The sequence below is a fragment of the Dendronephthya gigantea genome, unplaced genomic scaffold (genome assembly GCF_004324835.1).
Source record: "Dendronephthya gigantea isolate DGI-Jeju-01 unplaced genomic scaffold, DenGig_1.0 000236F, whole genome shotgun sequence".
Taxonomy (NCBI): Eukaryota; Metazoa; Cnidaria; class Anthozoa; order Malacalcyonacea; family Nephtheidae; genus Dendronephthya; species Dendronephthya gigantea.
Window position 1 is genome coordinate 103,090 of NW_021163246.1, and position 10,567 is coordinate 113,656.

Sequence of the window (10,567 nt, forward strand, 5' to 3'; positions counted from 1 at the left end):
TGATGAAAAATTTTAACAGCATCGAGTTATATGACAATGACACAGACAGTGGCAGTGACTAATCCAATTAAATGTAATAGTTCAAATTGAAAGATTCACATTAAAGAAAGTGTAAGGGCTATTCTCTAAACTGAGCCTGAGGCAATTTTGTTATGCGATATTATAATTCGATTCACTATACAAAGTATAAATAAATTATTAGTATAAATACAGCAACTAAATCTAACTAAAACAAAATATGCTTACAAGAAAATATGCCTCAATCTTCAAATCATTAACTTCTTTCTTTTGTGTCTCTATCTTACTGAAATATCTTACAATAAATATCTTAACTAAAGCTCATTCTTTTTATAGTTTTTTAAGTTTTTTGGTCAGCGGACTAATGTTTACTTATTAGTTACACTTCATGTTACTACAATCTTTACTTTCCCCTCCCAAAGACTCACGTAGGGAGCTTTACTTTATTTTCTGAATTTAACTGTTCTCGAAACGAGGTTACAACTTGTTCTTCCAACATACACAACTTTTGAATGTCACGCTGGTAGGTTCCTGTGGCCGTTCGCACCATGACTCTCCGAACTACACCCTCTTCGTCTGGATACACTTCTTGCACCAAACCCTTTGGCCATTTTCCGTGCACTGTATCTTTACTTGTGACGAGAACGAGGTCTCCTACTTGGAAATTGGGTTTATTCTTCAACCATTTTTGACTTTCCTGAAGTTGGGACAGATACTCCTTAACCCAGCGGTTATAGAATTGGTTGGCGAGATGATGAACTTGTTTCCATCTTGTCTGACATTGATCGAGATGCCGTTCATCCTCTAAAGGGATGCGAGGATTTCTTCGCAGCAGTAAGATGTCATTCGGAGTTAGTGCCGTCAAATCCTCAGCTTCGCTCGGGACAGGTGTAATAGGACGGTCGTTCATGATCTTCTCTACTTCAACTATGAATGTCGTCAGAGTTTCTTCATTTACTAACTGCTCTCCGATCATCGCATGTAGTATTCGTCGTATGGAACGAATAAGACGTTCCCATATTCCACCATAATGACTAGCGACAGGGGGATTGAATCTCCATCCGATTTCTCTCTCGTGTAAATTATTCCTAATTCGCTCTTGGTTCCAAGTTCCCATCGCCTTAAAAATGTCTATTTCAGCTCCTCGAAAGTTCGTTCCATTATCGCTGTAAATGATTGACAGTGGTCCTCTTCTAGCTACGAAACGTAGTACGGCGTTGATAAAACTCTCTGTTGATAGGTCATTTGCAATTTCAATATGGACAGCTCTGTATCGAAGGCAGGTAAAAATACAACCATACCGTTTGTTTAAACTTGAAGTACTTTTCGCTGATCTGGTTGATTTCCAACATGTGACATGAAAGGGGCCAAAATAATCAACACCGACAGCAGAAAAGGGAAAGGTAACCCAGTCGCTATCACTCGAAACTCTTACAGGTGGAAGAGGAGCCATAATCTGTTCTCCGCATCTTGCGCTTTGTCGTTTGCACTCATGACAGTTGTGTAAAACGCTTCTGACTGATGCAACACCTTTCAAAATCCAATATCTTTGTCTTATCGCCGCTAGAGTTTGGTGGGTCTCAACATGACCGTTCAGGATATGATAATAGAGTATAATCTTTTTAGTAACATGGTGTTTTCCAGGCATAATTATTGGATGCTTGGCGTAGAATGCTAAGTCCGAGTGTTTTAATCTTCCTCCAACTCGTAGAATGCAATCCTGTACAAATGGTTTCAACTTTGAGAGTCTACTTCCTTTTCTAGACGTTGAGGAAGACTCATTATCGAAGATCTCCGCTGAGAACGCTTGGCATTGGACGTGTCTTACGATAATCTCCTTTGCTCTGGTCTGATCCAGTACTGTTATGTGACTTTGGTGATCTTCTATGGATGACACCGACTCGCATTTCCTACCAAGTGATTTAAACTTGTAACAAGCTGTAAGGAGCCAGGCAACTATTCGAAACATTCTTCTCCAGGTCGAATATCGTTCCAATAAGGATTCCCAAAATTAATCTTGAAGAGCCGTCACATTCACCACAATTTCTTCTTTCCTCACACCAAATTCAGCCTCTGTGAGCTCCATTGAAATCTCTTCAGGCTGAGCAGGCCATTCGGCTTTGTCCGTCCATAAAAAGGCTGGACCTTCACGCCATATTTTCAACTTCAGCTTTTCTGTGGGCCTGATTCCTCGGGAAGCATAATCTGCTGGATTATCCTCAGATTTCACATAGTTCCACTGAGATGGTTTTGATCCTTCTCTAATGATTGCAACTCTGTTAGCAACGAACTTCACGAATCTTTTCTTCTCATTTCCAATATATCTTAAAAAAAGATATGAATCAGTCCAGAAATATGTTTCGTCTATACGTAGCCTTCCGGACAATGCCTTCTTTATGAGCTTATTCATGTTAACAGTTAAAGTAGCAGCGGTCAGCTCCAATTTTGGGATGGTAATTCTAACTCTCAAGGGCTTAACTCTAGATTTGCTCATCACAAAACTGCAATGAACTTGTCTGAGATCATTAATCAAATGTAGATAGGAAACCATACTGTAACCATGATTCTCAGAAGCATCAGCGAAGTGATGGATCTCGATCTGAACAACGCTGCCGAATTCAGGGGGCTGGAAGCATCGTGGGATTCCATGATTATTTATCATAGCTAAAGATATTCTCCACTCCTGCCATTTTAGAGCCAAATCGGCTGGGAGCTCATCGTCCCAAGAATACTTCGACTTGCAAAGTTCCTGATTAATTTCCTTGCCAGGTAGTATCAATGGACTGGAGAATCCTAGTGGATCATAAATGGAGGCTACCGAAGAAAGCACTCCCTTTCTATTTTGCGGAAATTGTTTCGTACTGATGACCATCCTAAATTAATCTTCTTCTATGTCCCAAAGAGATCCTAAAGCTTTATCCATCGGTAGTCTATCAAAATCCATATCTAGATCTTTCACAGATGGGAAACGTTGATCTTCGGGAAAGGCCGAAACCACCTCTCGACAATTCGAAATTCACTTGGTCAATTGGAAGCCGCCTTTATCCAGAATACTCAATAGCACGAAGAACATTAGGGAATGACTTCAAAAGATCATCTACATAGAAATCTCTCCACACAGCGTTGACCACTTCCCATGGAAAATCACGTTTGTTGTCTTCTGCTGTACGTCTCATTGCATACCCAGCAATACTTGGCGAAGATTTAGCTCTGAATATATGCACAAGCATTTGATATGTTCTCGGCTGTTCGTTTATATTCCCGTTAGGCCACCATAAGTAACACAATGTGCCACGATCCTCAGGGGCAACGTATACCTGGTGGAACATTCGTTTAATATCTGCGGCCACCGCTATTTCATCAGCTCTAAAGCGTAGATTGACTCCAAGGAGTGAACTTGTGTTATCGGGGCCTTGAAGGAGCTCTTGATTCAGCGATTTACCATTACGCTCAGAAGCGCAATCAAAAACGATCCTTGGTTCATCTGGTTTTCTTGGGTGGTAGACAGCATGGTGTGGTAAGAACCATATTGGGTTTAACTTACGGAGGTCTTCATCTGCTACAATCTTCGATGCACCTTCCTCTTCATATCGTTTCATGATGGTAGAGTATTGCTCGCGAAATCGATCATCCTTTACAAATCTTCTCTTCAATAGGTTCAACCTTTTTGCAGCAACCTCATAATTGTCTGGGAGCTGAGGAACGTCTTCACGAAAATGGGAGTCGCAATTGATAATGTCCGTCTATCAATCATGCTGATTCTTCCATTATACGAGTTGGTTTTCGATCCTCAATTGAAGACGCTGGTGTCGTGTCTACCAGAGTGTCGCCAAACTCTGCGTTGTACATATATTGTAATTGCTCATCAATACCCATACGTTCGCCATGAATAAGGTTGACATAGGTGCCATCACTTTCGACTCCACCGTGTTCTGATATAGGCCCACAAACAGTCCATCCTAATGGAGTTTTCACGGCGTATGGTTCACCCTTTCTTCCCTTCCGTATCTCAATATCATTTTCAATCACATCTGGACGGTCCATCCCAATTAGGATCTTTACTCTCTTGTCCTCGATCTGTGGCAAATGAATTCCGCTCAGATGTGGCCATTTGTCTACTTGTTCTTCAGTCGCAAAATGCTTTGTGGTCACCGAGAGCCGGTCGGTAGTCAAGACATCATCAAGTTGGAACTCTGTTTCACCGTCCATCGAACTTATTTGCAAGCAAACTTGATGTCCACGTTTTGCTTGCGTATCATTCATCTTAACCATTGTGTAATTCATTGCAGTTCTTTCTTATCCGAGCTCGTATATGAAAGTGTCCAAACAAAGGGTAGAATCAGAGCCGCTGTCCAGAAACGCATAAGTGATCACTTCCTTCTCACCATTTGGACTTCGAATTCTTACCGGAACAACTTTGAAACAAATTCTAGGGTGGTTGATTCCAATAGTCACGACTGTAGTGTGATTATTTTCTCTCTCCGCGGGGAGATTCGGGGCATTCTTCGATGGCAGAGCAGAATCAACATTCTCTTTGTCCGATTTGTCATCTTTGGAATCATCATTATTATCCTCCGGTTTTCTCTCTTCCGAATGAATCAACCAATGGTGCTCTTTGCTGCATCCTTTCTTCAAACAAACAAATTTTCTTCTGCAAGATGCAGCGAAGTGACCTTTTTCGAGACATCTTCTACAGAGTTGCTGTTGCTTGACGACTTTCAGCCTCTCAGTTAATGTTGCGGCTTTGAAAATAGGACACCGCCAAACTCCATGAGAACTTGAACATGAAGGGCACTCATGTGTGTTCTTTCCACCGGGTGTCTGGTCCTTGTTCTGCATGGCATAGGCATTGACTCTCTTATGTTCAAGTTTCTCATTGGTCTTTCTGTCTCTGGATAACTTTAACTCTTGGGCGAATCTGTTATTCAACCGTTTAGCAGTTCTCTGAACAAATTCTGAAAAATCAGTATAATTAACCTGACCATTACGCTTTATAAGATCTCCCTCCGTATCAGCCCATCTTCTCCTCATATTTTCTTCTGGAAGCTTTCTCATCAAACAGACAATCAATTCTTTGTTGTCGAGTCGATTAACAAAACGTGTACCAAGATTCTCCAACGTCCTATGAGCATCCACTAGACGTCTTGAGAATTCCATCAGGGAGGATGCATCAGCTCTCTTCAATTGTATTTGCGTCAATCTTGATATGAGCATCTGCAACCATATAAGGTTGACCAAAATTCTGCTTCAAAGTTTTCCAAGCTGCATCATACCTTGTAGCAACAGGAAGATTCACACAGCTCCTGATGGATTCTTTAGCTTTCCCTGAACATTGAGCAAGCAATCTCGTCAACCGTTGGGAATCGTCTCGTACTTGGCTTTCAATATTGTCTCTAAAATTTGTGATGAACTCTGAAAATTCCAGTGAGTCGCCAGTAAACATCATTAGGTCAATCTTCGGCAACGTCGGTTCCTGTCTAATAGCATCCGCGATCATCATCCAAGCATCAGTATTCTGTGTTGTCACATCTAGTGAATCAACTCTGTTATTTGGGTGGAATTCTGGAACTACAACACGCCATTGGGGGTGTGAGATGCCCGGATCCTGACCACCACCTGTGTTGCTAGGACAGAAGTTTCCAGGTCTAACATTTGTAAAATCCAAGCCACTAAGTGGAACAGACTGAGAGCAATCACTAACAGGAACATTTGGATCAATCACCTGGGCAAATGGGGGAGCATTCTGTATTGGACCATATGAACCATCAAACAAAACGTACGGAAAGGTATGTCTCAAGTTGCCAAATCCGATGCGTGGTGAAGGGTTTCCTCTTGGAACACCTGGACCACCAACTGGGGCATGTTGGAAAGGATTCCTCTCAGGAATACGAGAAGGACTAACCGGTTCATTCGGGTATGAATCTCTTACCTGAACATCAGGACGGCGAACTGGAGCACGTGGAAATGGGCTCCTGGGTAAAGGACTTGAAGAGGGGTTGCTAAATGGAAGCTTTGAGGAGAGATCTGCTGGCAGAAAACCAGAGGAGGGAGCCCCTTGTCGAACACTTGAAGGAGGATTCTTTAACGGAACATCTGAAGTAGGATCACCGACAGGGATCTTGTACTCACCAGTCAGACCTGGTCGACACGGGACTAGGAACCGTTGGAGCTAGGTAAGCTTTAAGTGGTAACATATCACACTTATTGGTTTCTCGTCCAAATTCTCAAATAAGCGAGGAATGTCATCGGCATCTTCTTCAATCTTTAGAAGCGCCACTGCCCTTTCCAATTCGGTTTCTACCTTTAACACTTCTAATTGCCTTTTAAGCTCTGCCTCCTCAGAACTCTTCTTTTCTTCCATTTCTCTTGAACGCCTCTTAAAATCGGTCTCCGTTCTCTCAAGTTGTCTCTCAATCTTCTGCCTCTGACGAAGCTCTTTTATCTTCAAAGTTGCTTCCTCTACTTGTATTCTCCCACTGATTGCCGTCATCTTACTCGAAGCTCTACTGCTCTTCCTACTTGTCGCAGAATGTGACTGGAGGCTTGTTACAACTTCTAATGGTATGTGACTTTCTCTATCTTTACTCAATCTTCTCAATGCCAACTCTATTTCATACTTCAAATCTCTCTGATTTTCATAGCTTTCAATCTGAAGACCCTTCATCCTCTCATCATCTTCAAACGCCAAATACTGTTCATGGATATCTACAAATTTGCAGAAAGCTTGCTCATAGCTTTCTACCTCTCGATTAAGCACCTCAACGTTTGTATCCTCAGTCAAAAACCCTTTAACAACGAAAAATTTCTTTCTGACATCACCCAGATGACCAGCCCTTTCCCGTCTAATATTCTCTTCATCCAGCCTGCTTCTCGAACGTTTATCTCTCTGAACTCTACTAGTTCCGACATGTTCTTTATCATGTCCAACATAACCACCACTGTCTTCTCCTTCGGGCCTTTCGTGGTTGGAATGCTCTGTCCTTCCGCTAACTGACATCTCAATACAATATATACAGCATTTTCTTTGAATAATGTAAGGCTATTCTCTTCCCATTTAGTTTAAATCAAACTGAGCCTGAGGCAATTGTTATGCAATATTATAATTCGATTCACTATACAAAGTATAAATAAATTATTAGTATAAATACAGCAACTAAATCTAACTAAAACAAAATATGCTTACAAGAAACTATGCCTCAATCTTCAAATCATTAACTTCTTTCTTCGTGTCTCTATCTTACTGAAATATCTTACAATAAATATCTTAACTCAAGCTCATTCTTTTTATAGTTTTTTTAAGTTTTTTGGTCAGCGGACTAATGTTTACTTATTAGTTACACTTCATGTTACTACAATCTTTACAGAAGGTTTGAAGTCAAAACGATGGTTTATGTGTGAATTTGTCTTTTTTCTAAGTCCCTCAAACCAGGGCACAGAGTAGAGCTCTGTGCTCAGATCTTACAAACACCTGTATGCAGGCAAATCACATTTAGCATAATATATGTCAATTTAGCATAATTTAGACTACTGTCTGGCATAATTGAATTTTAAAATCTGGTCACACTGATATGATCAAGACAAAAACAAATAGGACTTGTAATCCATTTTCACTGGGTAAGGAAACCAGCAAACATCTTTAATTCCTAATCATCTGCGTTTACAATTTAAGTAAGACATATTGATATTGGGAAGATTATTTACTTCCACACAGCCTGAGTAATATACAGGCGCTAGAACTTTGTTTCTTAGCGTAATATGATAAACTACAGTCTTCAGCTGCAAAAGTGGAACAGAAGTAGCAAAACCTTCTATTTATAACTATGGCTTGATTCTAGACTAGACATTAATGACATTATAACATTACCAAGCCCATGAGATTCAACTGGAGTAATTAATTTGTCATCCAGGGGCTGAGAGATCTTTACATTCAGAGGCTGCAGAGTATTTAAAGGCAACATGTAAACATTTTATTTATCAAAGTTACCAATATTCATAATTTAGATACCAATTACATGACCTTTCACATTGTTTTAGAACTCTGGGAGATGGAAATTGCTTATACCGAGCATGCTCCAAACTGTTGTGTGGTAAAGACCTATGGCATGTGTTGCAAATGTTGACAATCATTGAATTGTTAAATACTCAGCAGTTTTATGCATTTCATCCATTTATTAAAGAAGTCACATCTCTTCCATTGTGACAATACTGCCTTCTCTGCAGCTGTCTCTGGTGAAGCATTAGCTGAAGGTTATGACAGGAAAAAATACATCTACAGGAACTGCAGTGGTTCAGGAGAGGCTTTGAGAACCACTGTTAATAGAAAATTTTTTTCTCTTTTATGCATGTTGGCCTTCTCTTCAGTGACTGGGATGAATATAAGAACTGTTTACCCAGAGAAAATAGTTGAGAAAACCAAGTATTCTTAGTTCATGAATGGCATAATTTCTCCAAGAGCAGCCTATACTAAATTTTCAAACAAAGTCATGCAAAATCCTCTTGTTTTCTTATGGTCAAGTCTTGGTACTATCACTACCCTTCCTGGTATGGATTCAAAGTTCTTTTAACCTAATTACTTTGTCCCTTGTCGGAATTCAAACATAAAGAAAGTCATGTGACAGCATCAAACTGTGAACAACCTAAAAAGTTAGACAGCAGCTGAAGATCACTGATGTCCTAAAGAGCAAGGGAAATATTTCTGAAGGTATTCCCTTTGATTAATATCATTTTAGATATTTAGGTGCTTGTTTTGTAAATGTATAAATATTATAGTGGTGCAAAGTTAAATCATACATGTCATTTGTATTTCAGTTGCTCATTCTACATTTTTTTAATTATAGTAATAGTTTTCTCTTCCTATTATAGACAATCCTGATAATCTTGTAAAAGATGTGACAACAAAGAATGAAAAGCCTCAAAACAGTGGTAAGGCCAATTAAAATTAAAATTCGATGCCTCTGACATTGATCCACTTCATGTTGGAAATTTTGTTGGTGATCAACAGGAAATTGACGATGACACTAAGTGCAACAAAATCATTAGCGTCCCTCCATGTTCAACTTTCCATCTTGTGAATATGGTTCCACTAAGAAGCAATTTTGTAAGTTATCTCATAATTGGTTTTCTCATTGGTCCTGGTTATGTTATTTCAAGCTTTACAACGGAGCGTTTTGTCTTTCTTGTGTTTTGTTTGGAAGAACCGTTGACAAACTGGCAGAGTGCTGTAAGACGTCTTGAAGATCATGAGAAGAGTTCCTTGCTTCATCGTGATTCCATGCTACAATTACAACAGAGATATACACCTGTATTCTAAAACCTCACTCACACTCAAACTCATTGAGTGTGAGATCTTAATCTTCTCATAACGTTTGAATGGCGGTATTTCCAGCCGAATAGGGGCTTGATTTTTAGTGATTTACCTTATATCTTTCCATCTATTCGGAGAAAACTTTCTCATTGATCAGCATTAACAAAATTTATATGTCACACTCAGTGAGTGTGAGTGAGCTTTTTGAATACAGGCGATAGATGATAATGTTCTACAGCCCAGACAACAGCTAACCTTTCTCTTTCGGTCTGCGAGTGTTGAGACTCAACGTCAGAAACTTTGCCTTCTTGCGCGATTAGCACTCCTAAGGCCCATTGGACTGGCATCAACAATAACCTTGGTCTGCTTGGAAGGGTCAAAATAACCCATAACACACAATCACCCATTAGTTCGCCTTGGAGTTTCTTCAGGGCGTTCTCTTGTTCCGCTTGCCACTTCCAGTTCACATTCTGGTGTGTCAGGATGCGTAGAGGTGCATTGATGGATGAGTAATTGGGAATGAATTTTTTTTGTGTGTTTGAAATCTTTTAAAAAACATTAAAAGAAAAAACTTTTATCTGAAATAAGGAAAGATGTAATATAGCCAAGTTGTTAATTAATAGTCAATTATTAATATGTTATATATGTAAGGCATTTAGGTTTTATTATTACATAGTTTTAACAAGGACAACATTACAGCAAGTTTGATATTTCCAAGTCACTAAAGCAAATCGATCTTTTGAGGTTCCAAATGGCGATGTTGTGTAATTCTGTTGAAGATTTTCACAACAAGTATTATGACAAGGTGCTGCAATTGGCTACAAAGATAAGATAAGATTAAGTGAGTGGATGCCATGGTTGTGTGAAGTCCAAAGTAAGCGAGAAAATTTCCCTGCCGAAACTGCTCGTGATTACTATCGAATGAAATTCACCATCCCACTTCTCAATCATATTATCGCAGAAATTGAGTCGCGCTTTCCATCTGAAACGTGCAACCTTTACAATGGTTTTTACATTCTTACCAGCAATTTTCTTCACTGCAAAAGTGTTAAATGGAAAGCAGAGTTCATAAAGTTTATGACCGCTTCGGATGACATGCCTATTTGGTATGGACGTAGACATCTTGTTTGAGAAAACAATAACTTTTGATCTATGAATATTTTGGGGGAAAGTTAAACAAAAAAATTCCTCTTGAGCCAAATTAGTGAGAACATTGGAATAATTTTCTATGAATAAATCAAAAAG

The 10,567-nt window shown here is 39.6% G+C and overlaps 1 protein-coding gene across 1 annotated transcript; it reads right to left on the reverse strand.

Annotated features, from left to right (window-relative positions):
- Nucleotides 1-442: 442 nt before the first annotated feature.
- On the reverse strand, nucleotides 443-1,987 carry LOC114540495. The gene has a single exon (XM_028560630.1). It carries the CDS (start codon nucleotides 1,985-1,987, stop codon nucleotides 443-445), a length of 1,545 nt encoding a protein of 514 aa, XP_028416431.1.
- Nucleotides 1,988-10,567: the final 8,580 nt, after the last annotated feature.

Bases quoted from the DNA above. Each gene is read 5' to 3' on its own strand.
- LOC114540495 (XM_028560630.1), bottom strand. From the start codon at position 1,987: ATGTTTCGAATAGTTGCCTGGCTCCTTACAGCTTGTTACAAGTTTAAA.